The sequence below is a fragment of the Cryptomeria japonica genome, chromosome 11 (genome assembly GCF_030272615.1).
Source record: "Cryptomeria japonica chromosome 11, Sugi_1.0, whole genome shotgun sequence".
In the NCBI taxonomy this organism is placed as follows: Eukaryota; Viridiplantae; Streptophyta; class Pinopsida; order Cupressales; family Cupressaceae; genus Cryptomeria; species Cryptomeria japonica.
In genome coordinates, this window is record NC_081415.1 from 606,600,637 (window position 1) to 606,619,183 (window position 18,547).

Sequence of the window (18,547 nt, forward strand, 5' to 3'; positions counted from 1 at the left end):
GCAGCGTTGGTTTGCAGTTAATGAGAACACGTTTCTTTAAGGCATTTTGTCAATCAACTCACAACATTCCTTGTTCTCCTTATCTATGCCTTCCACATTTTGCACACATGTCTGCATTTCACGACATGTCCATGCTTCCATATCTTTTGCAAACATGTCAGTCGGGGCATAAAACGTGTTCATTATACTTTGGAGGATCTCAACATTCTTTTCAAAGCTTCCATTTCAACACAGGCATGGAGGATGTTGGCATAGGTTGTAGAGTTTGCCAGTGCAGTGGTGTAATCTTGTTTTCATGTTGGCATGTATGGCTCGAGAGAGACTGCAACTTTAAAATATGATGAATTCCCTCTCTTCTTCAATGCATTGATGAATATTCATAACCTATTGTTTGAAGTTTCTTTTTAAAACTCTTATGGAGGAGGTTAAGAATGCTCCAGAACAAATCATTTCTCACCTTCTTGACAAAGCGGGCCCACAAGGTTAGGAAATAAGGTTGGGAATGCTTCATTTTGGAGCATTCTTAACCTTTTTCTTTTTGAGGTTATGAATATGAGTTAAAAATGCTCGAAAATGGCGCATCTCTAACCTCTTCTTAAAAATACAATGACCTCGACTTCAAAAACCATCAACCATGGAGGCGAAATAGAGGAGAAATAAAAAAAACATTTTTAGACGACTTATATCTCCTTAAATGACCTCAAATATTAAAATAATTTAAAATATTAAATTATAATTTGAAAAATAATTCAAATATTTTAAATTTAATGCTCAGGTTAGAGAAAAATGACCATATCTTTCAAACGGTAGGGAGTCAGGTCCTGAAATTTGAAACACACGTTGATGGTAGGGAAACGGGCCAACAACATTATTTACTCCTCATGACGAATCCTAAAATGAGAGATTTTAATAATTTTTGGGTGAGGGACATCAAAATTTGAAAGTTTAATATATGATAGACTATGAACTGGGTTCAGGCGAAAATTAGCCACATGACACAAAATGATGCCTAGGACATGTCTATCAAATTATATCCCTCAATTATTGGTAATTTTAAAAACACATGCATTTTGCGTATTCTGACTGACAAGGACATTGGATTATGCTCACTTATTACACATCGACACATATTTGGGCCTTCATTCAACATTAGGACCAATTTGAAGTTCAAATTTTAGGTATGTCAAATATGGGGGCAACAATATATATATATATATATATATATATATATATATATATATATATATATATATATATATCCGTGTGTGTGTGTGTGTGTGTGTGTACACACACACACACACACACACACACACATATATATACATGTATGTATGTATGTATGTATGTATGCATACATATATATATATATGTGTATACATATATATATATATATGTATGCATACATACATACATACATACATGTACATATACACACACACACATATATATATGTATATATATGTGTGTGTGTATATATATATACATATTTATATGTGTGTGTGTGTATATACACACACACATATAAATATGTATATATATATATATACACACACACATATATATACATATATATATGTGTGTGTGTGTGTGTGTGTGTGTGTGTGTGTGTGTGTGTGTGTGTGTGTGTGTGTGTGTGTACACACACATGTATATGTGTGTGTAGAGAGAGTTAGGTAGCATACATACATGTATGTATATGTAAATGTATAAGTATATGCATATGCATATTGTCATACATATGTATATGCATGTGTATATGTATAAGCACATGTATATGTGTATGGATATGCACATACACACACACACACATGCATGCATATACATATATACATGCATGCATATACATATATACATGTGTACATATACATATATGTATATGTATACTTATGCATATGCATTTACATATACATGTATATATGCATATACATATACATACACATATACATATACATATACATATACATATACATATACATATACATATACATATACATATACATATACATATGTGTGTGTGTGCGTGTGTATTTTCCTCTCTCTGCCTATCTCTCTATTTATCACTTCTTGAATCTTTATCTTCCTATATCTCCATCTCCCCCTCTCTCATTGGCTCCCTCTTTTTATCTTCATTTATCCCTTGTTCGCTTCCCCTCTCCTTTCATCTCTCCATCTCTATATATTTGTCTCTCTCGCCACCTCTACTTTTCTCAAGTTCTCTCTAACTCCTCTCTTGATATATTTCTATCTATATGCTTCTCTTCCTCTCTCTCCCAATCGAGATTTATCTCTCTCCTTAACTCCCCGTCTCTTTCTCTGCCCTCTCTATTTCTCTATGTCATCTTATATGTAATATATATTTCACTCTCTACCTCTATCTCCCTATCTCTCTGTCTCTATCCTTATCTCTCAATATATTTCCCTATCCCTCTGTATCATTCTATATTGCCCCCCCCTCTCTCTCTAGCTATCATCGTCTATCTATCTTTATCCCTCTCCCTCCCTCCATGTCTTTATCTCTCCCCATCTCTCCCCATCTCTCCCACTCTTTCTCCCTGCATATTTCTTGTCTATCTCTATATCTCCACTTCTTTCCCCTTTCTCTTCTCATATATTTCTATCTCCGTCTCTTTCTCTTCTGATATATCTATCTTCCCCTTTTTTATCTCTATTTGTCCATCTCTTTATCTCCCTCCCCCTCTCCCCCTTTATATATCTCCTTATATCTCTATATCTCCATCACTCGATCTAACCATATATATCTCTTTCTATTTCCCCCTCTCCCTCTCCATGTCCCTCTATATCTCCTTGTTTGCTCCTCTATATCTCTCCCTCTTCGTATTCTTATCTCTCTCAATCTTTATCCCTCCCTCCACCTCTCTCTATCTCACTATATCTTCATCCCCGCCTCTATCTTCCTTTCCCCCTCCATATCTAGATATGTATCCTCCCCTCTATCCATCCATCTCTCTCCATATACCTCTTCGTAGACCTATGTATTTATATATTTTTTCTCTATATATCCATCTCTACACATTTATTCCTTCACCCCTAACTCTCTCTCTCGCACACACTCTCTTTCTCTCCATCTCTCTTTTCCTCTATCTCTCTCCCTCTCTCTTCCTCTCTCTCTATATCACTTCATATCTCTATCTTTATCTTTCCATCTTTCCCTATCTTCCTCTCCATATATTTATATCTTCCATATCTATCTATCCATCTCCCCCCCCCCCTCTCTCTCTCTATCTCTCTCCATCTCCATCTCCTTGCCCTCCCCCTCCCACTCTTCCCCCTCTATCTCTCTCTATTTATATCTTTATACATTCCTCTCTCCCTCTCTCTCTATTGCACATGTAACATGAGCCCATTGGTAATGAAGCTTGATTATCTTCCCGATTCAAAGGTTTTGTTTCAGTCATGTTTGGATACCTATGAGTGGATGAATAGTTGTTTCAAAGCTATCACTTCTCTATTGAGATCTCTACTGCCTAAATAACATTATTTGCTAAATGGCCTACCATTTGAACTCATCTACTACACAAATGTATGCAAAAAATAAACCAAATTTTTTCATAATTGACCTTCCACATCTGTATGACACACCCATTACACACCAAGGTGCAACTGCTAATGTTATATACACTTGTGCTTGTTTTCTCCTTGCTATGTTGGATAAGGTATGCCACCTTTGCATATACGCTAATACATGGTTGGGAATAATGTTTAATATTATGTGTTATACAACCCGTGCAACAATACATTATCAGGGATGATTCAAGGCATATATTTTCATATATGTTTCATGTTGATAGAAATATTAGGAATTGAGCTATATGTTCCATTTTCTTTTATATGTGTATATTTATATGCAATCTATTATGTGTTATTTACATTCTTTGCAATTTATCTTCATGTCTTTTGAGACGATGCAAAGAATCAGGGTGTAAAATTTGTTCTCACATTGACTCCAAACTTGAACATATTTGTTCACATATAGCCTTTGTCATGTTGTGTTTCCCATCTCATTCTTTTTATGTATATGTTCTATGAGAATGGAAGATGTGTTCATCTATTCATGCTTTCCAACTTGTAGATGGAGACAAAGAAGAAGGTGTTCTTATTGGTTGGGTGTCTATTTATGACTATTCCATCCTTGCTAATGTTTGGAGTAAACTAAATGATTGTGATCTCCCTCTTACAATTTTATTACTTCACCGAATGATTTTTCATGTTTATTAATGTTAAGACCTACACTTTTTAAATTGTTTAAATTTTTTACACCAAAGGCGTATCCTTTATTTGAAGTCCATTGACCCCACTGAGCCTATATATGACTGTCAAGCCATCTGAAATGATGCAAGACGATTGGGAAGCCTTCAACCGTCCATTGCTTTTCTTGTTTTTTGTCCTCTTTTTGTTCCACCATTTTTGTCTCACTTTTGGCTTCTTTTTGTCATCGCTTTCTACTCCTCGACATTAGAGAAACGTCTTCTCATGCAACTACCTTCATACCTCTTCTCACGCTCATAAATGTCCCACATTTGACAATTAATATCTTGTATTAAGCAGTATTATGGTTCATCGTGCAAAGCCATTTAAAAAGCCACATGCAATTGGTTTTCTAAAAAGGTTATAACAAGTTTAAAGAATGTGTGATTGAATGCCGTGAATGCCACGTTAAGGTTATAACAATTTAACATTATTTTTTTCATAAAAATGAATGTTTTTTACAAAGTTAAGATGTATATTTTCTAACTTAATAAATTGTAGAAATATTTATCTACAATATGATTAATTTAAAAAAAATTATGTTATAGTAGGAATATTTTTAGAATTTATAAATGTGACCAGGTTTTTAGCATTTTTTAAAGACATTTAATAAAAAAATCTGAATTTGAAACATTAAATTCATAAAGGTATATTCAATGTATATATTTTTATTTATTTCTTCCTTATCTCTCTCTAGCTTTATCTCTACCTCTACCTCTCCCTCTCCCTCTACATCTCTCTATCTCCATCTCTATCTCCCTATGTATCTTTGTATATATCTCTCCCTCTACCTCTATCTATTTATCTCCCTCTTCTTCTCTCCCTTGATATTCATCGCTATAGGTATATTTTCCTCTATCTCCTTCTCTCTCCCCCCTCCCTCTCCCTTTTCCTAGACCTCTATATATCTATTTGTCTCTCTATCTTTATGTTTCTATCTCTCCCTACATCTCTCTCTCTCTCTCTCTCTCTCTCTCTCTCTCTCTCTCTCTCCATATCCATATCCATCTCTATCTTTATCTATATCCCCTATCTCTCTCACTATTTTCCCTCTCTTTGTCTTTCTCACTCTTCCCCCCTCTATCTATCCCTCTTTATATGCCCATCTCTCCATCACTCTCCCACTCTCCTTATTGCAAACATAACGTGATCCTATTCTTAATGGAGCTTGACCATCTTCACGATTCCAACGTTTTGTTTCAATCATGTTTGGATCCTAGTTCCAAAACTAATTGCCTACCAATTGACCTCATGTACTCCACAATTATTGTATGTAAAAATTAACCAAATTATTTTTTTAATTGAACTTCATACCTCTTCGATATACCCATTGCACACCAAGGTGCAATTGCTATTTATTTTTAATTTGATCCTATACCTTCTTAATATTTAAATGATATATTTTATTCTTTTAATTCTTGAAAATAGTAAAAACCTTATTCGTTAAAAAACAACTCAAAAATTCATGGCTAGTAGTTAGTAGTAACTTATTGACCGTAGAGTTTGCTTGGCTTAATATCATTTTGTTTTTTAATTTATTTACGATTTGATTGAACCGGTCTGCTTCTCCCTGCTTGTCATGCCGCTCCCTCCAAATATACTTCGACTGTGATCTGAACCTCGAATGTTTCCATTTCAACATGATCCAGCCGAATAAGCGAAATCAGAGGTAGACATTAAACATTTTTAGCTTTCAGCCTGAAATCTTTCATTAATTTAAGGAAAATTTATCGGCAAAACCTGTGTTAAATTTGTCCCTTCGGTATTTGCAAACAAATGGAACATGTAGCAGTTTTCTTGGGGCAAACAAGGCAAACGCTCAGTTAAGTGGTTGGAACTATTTGTCGCTTTTACACGACACTTTACCTTTCCATCCTTCCAATTCCCCGCTAACGAGATCTGTGGATGTATAGACGTTTCAGTTATTTTATCGGCATTGTTTTAGATGAGTCCAAACGGAGCTATGCAAGTGTTATATTTGAAGCCCACATTCTTCTTCTATATGTTTTGATTTCTAACGGCCGAGGCTCAGGATTCGAACACACGCCACCGCAAGGTTATTGGCTGTCTGATTCTTAGCCTAGTTGTTGAAGTCTTGCAATGGGGCAAGATTGCAGACTTCTAAGAAACTATATATAATAGACCCGTAAGGATACACTTTCTAAATTCTCTCTATTTTTGGGTAAATTTTAAAGAAACATCAACCACTCGGCACAGTTTCATGGCGGTAATAAAGTTCGTTGTCATTGACGAGGCTTTATGGTTATCTGACCATCAGGTGGTTGTCAAAGAATCATTCCTTACGCTAATGTTCAAATGCTTTTCAGATTGCTGATCATCCTCGCCATTGAACTCTTAGGATGTTGGTCCTCTAGCTCTAAATAAGTTAAATGTAATTTCAGATTTTTTAAAGTATTAATGGCACAAGGTTACGAATCAAATCGATTCTCCGTTTTTTTTCTAAGTACAATTATTATTATTAGTTATTTATGGTATCTTGGTTTTTCTTTCTTCTTCATGATATAGAAAGTGCTTAAATGTGCAATTCTGGGGGAATACCGAACTGTTCTGAAGTTAATCTCTCTACTGCTCCTTCTTTTGAATGGTAATGATTTTTATATTTTTGAAAGTTTGTAAAGAATTGCAAAGAAACTAGCTGCTGGTAAATTAATTGATGTTCGGTTATCATCAATACAGAATACATAGGCTTAGCAGTTGCGATAGCCCTAGGCTGTGATAGAGACTCAATTATGTTTTGATGCCTGGTTACAGTCTGTCATGCAATTTTGACTACCCAGATTTCTTCATTAAGAGAGGATAGACGGTCAAACAAAGATTAAACATCAAACTACTGATCTACAATTCTGATCCAAACGGTCAGAGTTGGAAATTTTATACATTGAAATTGCTGTAGCTTTAATTTTGCAATAGAACTCTCTGATATACACTCAGGTCTGAGATACAGTGACCTTGCAGTGATAATTCCCTTCAAACTGATGTAATTATCTGAATAATCATCTGGGGTTTATAAATATCACACAAATTTGGTAAAAATCAAAATGACAATAATTACTCACAGATCAGATATTCCTGCGTGCAATCTGAGTGTTTGCCTTGCCAATGTGGCATCCTGAGTGTGATCTACGTCCTGTCAATGTAGGACAGATTGCAAGCATCGACTTTGCCCCTTGTTGAGCTCTCTAGGGTATGTTGTGAGTTTTGACAATGGCAACTGAGAATTGCTGATCTGTGCCCTGTTATGGGTTGTTCTGATTATGCTATAGTGCTCTTGTTGTTTTGGAGGTCTGAGTATTGTTTATCTGCATCCTTATTATGGTGATTTGAGTTTGCATCAGTGTTTCTAGGTGTTTGCTAACGTGCAACTTGTCAATACAATGTGATGAAGGGTATTCCCCTTACAAACCCAAACACACAACAACAAAGGAACAAACTTAAAATGAAAGAAATAAACACTTGCTTTCTATTATCCCAATGAAAATCAACATTGAAAAAATTACATGCTACAGCCACATGGGCTCAAATCCTTACAAAGAAAATCAACTTTGTAAGAAAACTCTACAATTTGGAGTCACAATCTGTGTTGATGGAGCTGTCCCCCTACAATCCTCAGTTCACCTCTTTATTTAGCAGCAATAACTGCCTTCGAATGTTCTAGAAAGTGTAATTTTCTTCATTTTAGTACCCAACAATCCAGTGGTTCATTTTCCCGCCCAGGTAGATTTTTCATTGAAACTTGAGCTTCGGTGGTACAACTTTTGAGAGCCATAACTTTTGACTCCGGCGTCCGATTTAGTATTATAGCATATTGTTGGAAAGCTTGTGAAGAGATTTATAAAGTCAAATACATCTGAAGATCTATTTGTCCAAATTTCAAACTTTTCCAGGGCTTCTAATGTCCTTAATTTTGAGTTTGAAACTTCATTGGAGAAATTTCTTGGAATGGAAATTTTAATATCTTCCACATAATGCAGGATATTGAGATGATTATTTCACCAATCATTTTATTTTTCAATCTCACTCCTTGGGATCAGTTTTCATGTCCATACAAACTCGAATAGGCCAATTTATTAAAAATAGCAGGTGAATATTTTTGACCATTTCACCATGGGCTCAAAAACAATTAAAGCTTACTACAAAAAAAGAAGGAAAAATACAATATTTTTGGGTGATGCTGTTGATTTTAACACTTTCAGATTAATGTAAACTCAGAAAATCAGAATTTAATTACTAACTAAATTGATTAAATGAAGGGTATGTAGATTTCCAGATTTAAGCATAACAAAGAAAGAAACAAAATAAGAACAAGACACGGTTACCCTGGGAAAACCTCCTAGGAGGAAAAACCCAGCCAGAAAAGATCCTCAGATCTGATTATGGATTATATTCATATGAAGGTTACAACACTTATCTCAAGTACTTGAAGGTGATTGCACTTAGGACTGATAATGTCTTCCACAAGACTGCACTTTCACAAGCATCAAGTTGTCACATCTGCCCCCTTTAATACTTCCAACAACAATCAGGTCCAAACCCTAGGTCTGCAATATTTGCATATGAACTCTGCACTTTGATGGACTGCAACATCAGTTCACTTTGCTCATGGATGAATTTCGCACTTTTACTGGTAGATGTAGTTCGCTGATATAGCAGAGGTAATTCGCTGTAATAGCAGTTGTAACATTGCTCCTTTAACTCGCATTAGGCAGATGCGTGTATTTCGCATGGAATAATGAAAGAAATGAATGTGTTTTATTCAGGTGAAAAGTATCTTTATTTATATGATGCAATATCCATTTATGTCGGCTTATACTAAGATCCATTTATGTCGGCTTGACCTTTAATTTATTGTTTTCCCTTTAATCCGAAATGCATTAGATAGGGTTGGACCTTTGCATGTGGCGTGGAGTAGCGTGGGGTTCTTTAAGAGGTGCCATGAGGTATAGGGCCCAGCCCTATACGTTGGAGAAGGGGGCTGGCCCCCTTGGGCGGATTCCAATGTTGCCCAAGGCAATTGGAATCCGTCATTTCCCTAATTACAATCAACAGATGCAAGATTGCCCTTACACCACTGGATGATTGGCACCTTGTCAATGTGGTGGTCTAGATCTGGCAACCTGGATATTTGTATAAATAGCCCAGTCTGGTCATGAAGGAATTGACAGGAAATGATCTGATTATTGCTTCTTCTATAGTGTTGACTCCACAAAGCTGGAAACACCTTACTTGCACAATATTTTTTCTAGGTCATCAACCTAGCATCGCTGGGGTATCCACCTTTAGGTGCAGGGTTGAAGATGAATCACTAAACCCTTTTCTTAATTTGGTGTGCCACTTGGCAGCAACTTGATACAAAATAACCTGAAATAATACATTGATTAACACATTGCGATTCCTATATAGAATTGCCAAGGATAGGGTTTGGCATCTTAACCTTAAGATGTTGCAGTTAAAGGGTTTCATCTTCAATTGCAGAAGATTGGATTTGAACCAACAATGTTAAATTTGGGAAAATCCATTACTCAAGCGAAGAATGGAAACTTATTTTTATACCTTCTTGGGATTTGGTTCCATAGGACCTATTTTGGCACCCAATTCGAATATACATTGATTTTATGTTTATATATTTTATATTTAAATGTTTGGTATTATATATATGTATAGTGTTTAAAGGCATTTCTTTTATTTCTATTTTTGTTTTTTATTTAGGGCACTAGGGTTGGCTACATAAGAAGGGACATGACAATTCTCCTTTCCCCAAATTGCTTGCCCTCGAGCAATGATAAATTAGGGAGATCCTTTTTCTTCATGTCAACATCATGTGTTCCATTAGCTTCCCTATACCTATTTTCTGGAAACAACTTCCGCCAAAGAAAGTCATGCATGCATGGATGCATCAATACCATTGAATCACCAAGAGGAGTTTTGCCACCTTGCTCAGAACATCCAAACCCCACATTTGTCGAGTGGATCAAACCTTGCCAATAATCTACACGGAATCTACTCCATCGAACTCTCACACTTGCAAATTTCCCTCTATGATGCCTCCTACCCAAATCATGCAAATCTTCTTCCTTTAAGGCCAAGAACTGCCCTAGGAACTTACCCCTTTCTCCTTGTTGTACCCATGGGGTCATCTCATATGATGGAGTATCCCAGACATTTGATCTGTGACTATATCTCTGCGCTCCAATAATGTAATGTACCACCTTGGTGTTGGGCACCATGAACTGCCTTTGAATTCTGGTTTGGAACTGACACACTGATTTTGTGTGATTGTATGATGTTTTGAGAGTTTTTTCAATGTATAAACAACAATAGTAACAAGTACTTCTATTTTGCAATCAAGAGATATGATAACTCAACCTTAGATAAACTAATTTATTACTATCATAGATCTGATTACAAAAGTTTCAGGTCTGATATAGAAGTCAGACTGAAACTATCAGACCTGAAACTACTGACGATTTAATCTTAACTACTTAGAGTTCGAAAGTACAACTAGAAGGGGACATACCCGTTGATATTTCTAAGTTAGGGTATGAAGCATTACCCCTTTACAAGATCTGATTTTGAAGGTGGCAGCCACATAGGTCACTCAGAAAATGGGTTGCAGTAGCTGCAAATCTTTCCTTTCCACTCCCAAACTATTTCCAAGTGTTAAGTCTTCTCACGGCGCTCTAGATGTAGAAGTTTGCTTTCAATAGGTGAGTGTTTGTCCTTAGGAAACCCTCCTCTTTAAGAGCTGGTTCAGACTGATCTACTTCTGATTTTTGCTTTTGTAATCACCCCAACACCTTGAAATATGGTGAAATACTTATATAAACTGCTGTCAATGTTAGAGCCTTGCAAACCAAAGGTTGGACAGTATTAAAATAGTCTCTAGCTCCAAATATGGCCTAGAAAGGGGTCGGCTAAACAAGTAGGCAGTTGACTCAAAAAAATTAGTCCACAAACCCCTGAAATCCCTTGAATCCAACAATCAAAACTGCCCTTTCCACTGCAGAAGATGAAACTGACTGGTAACAACACTAAATAGTAGTTGTAGTGCTTTCCTTAGGCTCCAAAGCTGTCCAAGAGGGGTTGGCCTCACAAGCAAGCACCTCACTCAGAAATCTGATTCAAAATCTCAAAAAGCTTGGAAACTCTCAACAAAATTGCCTCTATCTTTATCGATGGTGAAAAAATTAAACAACCAATACCAAATAGCAAGGGTAATGGCTTTGCTTTTCTCCGAATGTGCCCAACAAGGGGTCGTTCTAGCAAGAAGACACCTCACTCAGACACAACCAGAAAATCACTTCAAAACTAATTTCTTTGAAGCCCAAATGAAATTCCTGCAAATAGGATCTCTTTGCACACTCTTCGTTGATCTCTCACAACAGCAAGTGTGTTTACCTATGGAGGTTTTTGTCCCCATAAGCAGCTCTAAACTCTAGGGTTCAAACAAGCTCCTCTTAGGAGGCCAAAGTAAGAAAATATTTCACCAAGACATGTTCAAAATGAACTCCAAGTTGCTTTTAAATAGTCTCCCAAAAGGTATGCCCTAATTAGGGTTTCCTCTAGTGCCCAACTTATAACTTTATTTATGTAATGTCCCCATTTCAGCAGATATGGATTTTGGATGATTAGCCTATTATTCTGACCCTCGTAGGCTAATGAGTATGGATAGAGGGTCTCCCGAGGCTTGTTTCGTCTCCAGAGTTTAGTGGTTTCTAGTTTTGGCTTTCGTTTGGTGTTTTCAGGGCTCTGTTTGCCACACTTACTATTTAGAGTAAGTCAGAGGATGATCGAGAGGGACCCTTTCTATTTTTAGTAAGTCAGTGGGTTGGACAGAGCATAAAATGGTCAACTCCCCAGTGCAGACAAAATGTAAAAATATTGATTAATCATGGAGTTATGCTTATTTGATTATTAATAAAGTGATAACTTTATTAATAATTTTTATTATGAGGCCATTTAATGTTATATCATAAGCTATTATTATTTCATAAAGAAAGGGTCATGTTCATCATTAAAAGGGGGCCAAATGAATATTTAATATTGGGTGTCTATTCCAAGGTGTTTAAAGGGTGAATTATTAAAAGATGCAAATGTTATAACATTTAATTGTTATTAATGTGCTTTTTGAGGAAATCGACCTCCTCTTTGGAGTTATTTATACCTTGCCTTGGGAATCGAGCTATTCATTCTATTGAGCTATTTTCTTCATTTCATGAATTGTGAGGAGAAGCCAAGGGTTTCTGTCTGCAATCAGCCATTGGAGAGAGAGAATTCTTCAGTATACCAGCCATTTGAGGTGGTGAAATATCCATTGAATTTGGCATACATGAGAGCTTCATACAGAGGTTCTATTTGGGCAAATTGGAGGGTAATACAGAGAATTTTTATCAGCAGATTGAAGAAGTTTAATAATCAGATTGGAGAGCAAGATTTGCACAGGCCTTTGCAAGGTGTTGACATTCCTTAACAAGCCGTACAACTGTTGTATATCCCAGCCGTACCTCATGTGAGATATGTGCCCTAGGGTTAGTTTGATTTCAGCATTAGAGACCACCAAAAATTCTGAATAAATTAGAGAAGTGTTGCTGGGAGGTTGGGAGGCTAGGCGCCTCATCATTGAAGACAAGAGCAAGGTCATTTAGAGGAATAGATCCACCTATGTGGGCTGCCGTCATTTCCAGGTTTTCATATTTGATTATTATGTTGAAATAGCTTCATGATTTCATGTTGGTATTGTCTGCTGTCTTAATCAGCATCATTAGCATTGTAAATGGAGGTAGTCTGCATCATCCTTGCAATCAGTTTTAGGCATTGAAGTAGATTTATTATCAGCATAAGGCTTGTATGCCAACTATTTGCTAAAATGCCTAATGGCTGTAGACGTGTATTGGGAAGCATGATAAGTGTTTGTCTTTATTCCAACTAGCTGTACTGGTTATTTCAGTCATTTACATGTATGCCAAAGATCTGAAACAGCTAGTATATCATTTCTATAACAACCTTGCATTGTCAAAAGCATTCAATAACCTCATTTGCAGCCTATGAACTCAAGGAAAACAATCAGAAAATTCATAACAGCAGCTTCAGACATTGTATGCCAAGTGTTTGATAATATTTCTTAAGCTTCATAACAGCAAATTGTGATAAAACTTTACAAGGGGTATTACAATTTACTTTTATTTTCTCCCACTTTATGACATAATAGTCTCAAATAAGGTGGCATCCACATTGTATCAAACTCATTTTTTATTATTTCTAATGGCTTTATTATAAAGTCATTTTCATAATTTAATAATTCTTTCAATGTCACCTTTAACATCATTTGTAATATTACAAATAACCACAAAACGCAGTGAGCTCCACTTTCTCTCTCCTGAGACACCATATTCTCTCTCTAGAATCATATCATAATACGTACTTTCGAGGAGTCTTAAATAAGCTAAATATTGGTTTAACTTAGCAACCTTTTGTAATATCACAAAATAATGCCTTGATATCTCCTGAACCACTTAGATATGCTGTCTGAAACCTTAGAAAACCAACCCTAAATGGTTTCTCTGTCCATCTTGTTAGTCTACTAGGAATTGGTCATAGACTAACCTTGATCCGCTGACACTGGCTAAGAAGGGGACATTACAAATTAATCTCACACTGTGGGCTGGTCCCTCCAAAGTGTGATGCGAATAAGCTTGCAAGTAGGCATGAAAGGAATCCCAATTTCCACAAAAGTACAACTGTTTCTGGCTGAAAACTTTAAGGCCGAGAATATAGAAATGATCTAACAACTACAATTATGACAAACCCCTGCAAAATTTAGTAGTGTGATCAATGTAGAAGCAATGGGTAGCTATATAAGAATTGAAAACTGTTTGTTAGCCATCACCAACCGGAAAATACTCCTTTTCATGGCTGGGAATCCTTGTAAAACTTGTGTGAGTGCTACTGAAGTAATGGAGCGTCTGATAATTTGTGTCACAGGTTTTGCTGAATTTTTGGCTTCAAGTTCGGAATTCAGCTAACTTATAAAAATTACATGATATTCATTAAAATTTGTTTGAAATTCGTACCGAAGAAGGGCGACTTCGTTTTTATTAAAAAATATTTTGATAAAGTGTTTTTTAGGGTTTTTGGATAGTTTTTTCTCGAATATTTTCTGTTGCTGACAGCTGGGGCATAGGGAATTTCTTTCTGTATGCGTGATAGAGGACTGAGGTTTGAAGGGATGAATTTGTGTTTCGTGATGGGAAGGCTGGAAAATTTATTGAAGAGAGCATGAATAATTGTATGCAGCACTGCCTTTAATTAGTAAATTTCCACGAATTTACATTGCCTTGCGTCGCGATCTGCATTGCTAAATTTTCATTGCCAAGCTAAGCTGCCATCCGCGACATGTGTAGTTTAAGTTTAGGTTTCCCTTAAAGTTTTTATATTTTATTAAGTTTCAAACAATATGTTTACATTTTATTATCTTATTTATATAAAATTTACATTAAAAAATTAATAATTAATATATTTAAATTTACTACTATTGTAATTTACTTAATAATCATGTTTTATAAATAGAGTGATATTTAGTATTTTTTATTTTGTTTTTAAACTTGAAATAAATAAATAGAAATTACTTTATGCTTTTAAAAATAAAGTCTAGTGTTTTTATTTTTCTTTTAGAATTAAAAATATAAATGTTTTTTAAAAAAGAATTTAGTATTTTTTATTTTTAGTTTTAGAGTTGAAAATAAAAGCCTATATAGTTATTTTAATGTTTTGTAAACTAAAATTTGATGATTGTTTTATTTTATTTCTTTTGAAATGAATTTTATTAATGTTAAGAATAAAAAATTATTATTTAAATAAAATATAGTAATGATGTTGATTTTGATTTTTAAATAAAATTTAGAGTTTTTTATTTTGTTTTTAAAGTTACAAATAAAAAATAATATTTTTTCATTTTATATTTTTAAAAGTAAAGTTTAATGTTTTTATTTTGTTGATTTCACTTGTTTCTTATGGTTTGTATTTTATAAATATGTCATCTTTGTATAATGATTTCAAATTCTATTAACAATGTTAAACTATTTTGATAATTTTGTACATTTACAATTATATTACTTATATTTAAAAAATAAATAAATTTATAAGGCGGATTTAAACTCGATTTTTTTTTTTTCGAATTTTTTACCCTCATCGAATTTCATCCGAATTTTATTGTTGCCGAACTCGAACTTGAACTCGAACCTTTTGATGACAGTAGAATTAGGGCAGAAAGTAGGTCCATAGCTGTGTCGGGAGTGCTTCTACTGTCATACAATGACAATCCTTCATCACCACTCATCCCTCTCCTAGTTTGTTGGTGATATTTTGCACAAATTGAAATATCCCATTCCTCATGTGGTACTACCCTAGTTTTTAGGTTGACTTTGCCTCTTATCACTGTACCATGGGCAGAAATTACAATTAGCAATAGAAGAATGGTACAGCAGTTACCATACCCTATAAAGATTAGAAATATAGAGGCTTGAAGCACCCCTACAAAAATTGATAACAATACAATAATCATGCCAAACTAAAATTACTCAGTTCTACAAATGAGAACATCCATGTGGCTGCAAATGATGCCATGTAATGATGATAATAGCAATCCCAAAAGTGAAAATCACGTGGACATCAGTTTTTGCTATTTTTCCTTCACAATTTGGTTGCAATAAGTGTGCGTCACTTCCTCCCCTTATACCTGGTTTGTAGTTTTGTGCAATCAAATTGGAATTTAGGCTTCTTCCATTAAACTTACAAGCATCCTTGACGTATCTTTGTATTGTTCTAGTAGATTTCTCCATATGAAAGATACCTCCTTTATGTCTCTTCTCTCCATTTCTTGGTGAGCTCCCTTAATTGATTATCCCTCTAAAGATGAAATCTGATTGTCACCCCTTGATGTACATGCCACTTAGCCTTGACAGTTTTTGGAAGTCCATCCATGATGCTTTGAAACACAACCTCCTTCCCCATAGATTTCATCTCTATAACAAGCTTCTTAAATACAAATAACCAATGCATTACATAATAATTACCACATGTTCCAATGAATCTGATGGTGATACCACCAGCTCCACTTTTCAGAAAATGGCATGGATCAGATTGTATGGGAGCTGTAAAGTGGCTGCAACAGTCATATGTTATTTGAAATTTCTGCCAAAATAGCACTATATAAGCTGGAATGATGGTGCTTAGTGACCTCAATAACTGAGACCTCCTACACACTACATTAACCAAGGAGTTATTCCAAAACCTGCATGTATATAGCTTCTCATGGAAGATAACATCATATAATGGCTGTAACACCGTGTTCCTTTGCTCGGAATCAGAAATGTCATGGTGGAAACCCACCTTGTACCAGTTGCAAACATCTCAATGATGATAATAGGCTGGAAAATCCTCCACCATGTGACTGAAGATTCCACTTTGGCTGCAAGGAAAGTGTGGGCAATACTGGAACTGTTGAGGGCAGCAGATCTATCATCAGGAACCATACTCAAGGTGGCTCTTGGCATGTCTTTATTGTAACCAATAGTAAATACATATCCTTTTTATGTCGAGGTGTTGATTCTCAACAAGAGAGTTCCATCTTACAATTATTCTTTTTGGTGGCCTTCTTAGGAGTGTAATTTTGAACATATCCAAGTTAGATCAAACATCGTTTTCATCAAGCATCTCATCTTTGGAAAAAATTGAAAAAGATATCATTGTCACCCAATGATCTTCCATCCACATGACCATTGTGGCTCTTGGATCGCCTACTTCAATGTTTTGAAATTGTACCTCCTCTCCTTTGGATTTCAACTTGATAATGAAATCTCCCATAGTATTATCCTTGGCCTGCCCAATATTATGCCGAACTCTCCCATGACATAAAAGTTGTTGCATTCTGTGTATCCATCCGCTATGTTGGCAAGTTCTTGTGCTCACTTGTTCTTCTTATGTGATGGAGGATCCCAAACATCTATTTGGGCTTCATGACTATATCCTTGAGCCTTAATGAAACTCATAATGCTCTAGTTTATTGTGGTTAATTTTGATGTTCCTTCATGTTAGGGTCTTTAGTGTAGCCTATAGTGGGACAAGGGTTTTGATAATTAAACTCTTGCTTATGCAGAGAAACAAGCATCCACTGAATAAATAATACACATTTCTTGGCCCGGGGATGGAAACAAACACAATCAAAGCAACATATTCTGGTATATTTGTTTTTCTTTTATGTTGTAAATTATTACTTATATTATAGTATTCAATACATGTTAAGATTATAGTGATACACCCATTATTCTTGTTATTTCTAAATTCTCTAGTATTTGCTGTACATTGACATAGAAGGACAGCATAAATCAAGTATTGGTGGATTTGATGGAACACGTGCCATCTCTTTTATGCCTTTGCCATAAGGTGTTGACATCATTAATTGATAAAAGTAAGTTGATAATTCTTCCTTTTGTTTTTGCCTGAGTTTTTTCTAATATTTTGAGTTTTTAAATTTTATATATTGAAACCACTTGTGTACAAATAAATTAATATTATTTTTTCTATTCATTCTTATTTTTGATACAGATGTATATCAATGGAAAGAATGTCTGGATCAACTTCCTGTGGATCTAGTCAGTGATGTGCTGATGAATGTATCCCCACTTGCTCTGCAAGAGATCCAACAATGCATGCTTGGAAGTTCATGGTTGGTATTATCAATCTTTAATTTATTTTTACTTATTTCTGCTTTCGTATATTTTTAAGTCTTGTTCTTGTTTACTATATCGTATGTGATGGGCCCCTCTTAGTTTTATGGTATTTTTTTGTTCACTTTGCTTTCTTGTGTCCTGGTTTTGTTGTCTTCTTGTCTGTTCTAAGCAATGGTGTGATATTGTGGTGGAGTATTATATCTATGACAAGATCTTAAGCAATAAAACATTTGTTGTTTTGTATTGTGAAAGTAGAGGCTATGGATTTGACATATCCTTCAAAATACCAGACAGTTTTGTGAGAGCACAAACGAGAACATGAAACTTTTTCTTTATGAAATGAGGTTAGCTGGATATTTTCTGTTTAATTTGCAAAATTTCAAGGTTATATTACCAATTCTTCTGTTCTACAGAGCATTCCAATCAGATAATGGACATTACATGATATAAATTTGTGGACAATGATTGCATTATGCTGCATGGTGTACTTAATTCTACAGAGCATTCCAATCAGATAATGGGCATTACACAATATG

The 18,547-nt window shown here is 35.1% G+C and overlaps 1 protein-coding gene across 1 annotated transcript in view; it reads left to right on the top strand.

The window, feature by feature from the left end:
* Positions 1-5,779: 5,779 nt before the first annotated feature.
* LOC131068844 (uncharacterized) overlaps positions 5,780-18,547 on the top strand; it is a 111,311-nt gene continuing 98,543 nt past the window's right edge. Inside the window, exons 1-4 of the mRNA XM_059214760.1 lie at positions 5,780-5,935; positions 17,438-17,519; positions 17,653-17,749; positions 17,887-18,007. Coding sequence (XP_059070743.1) covers positions 17,686-17,749; positions 17,887-18,007 — 185 coding nt within the window. The 5' untranslated portion in view covers positions 5,780-5,935; positions 17,438-17,519; positions 17,653-17,685. The remainder of the gene's footprint in view (positions 5,936-17,437; positions 17,520-17,652; positions 17,750-17,886; positions 18,008-18,547) is intronic.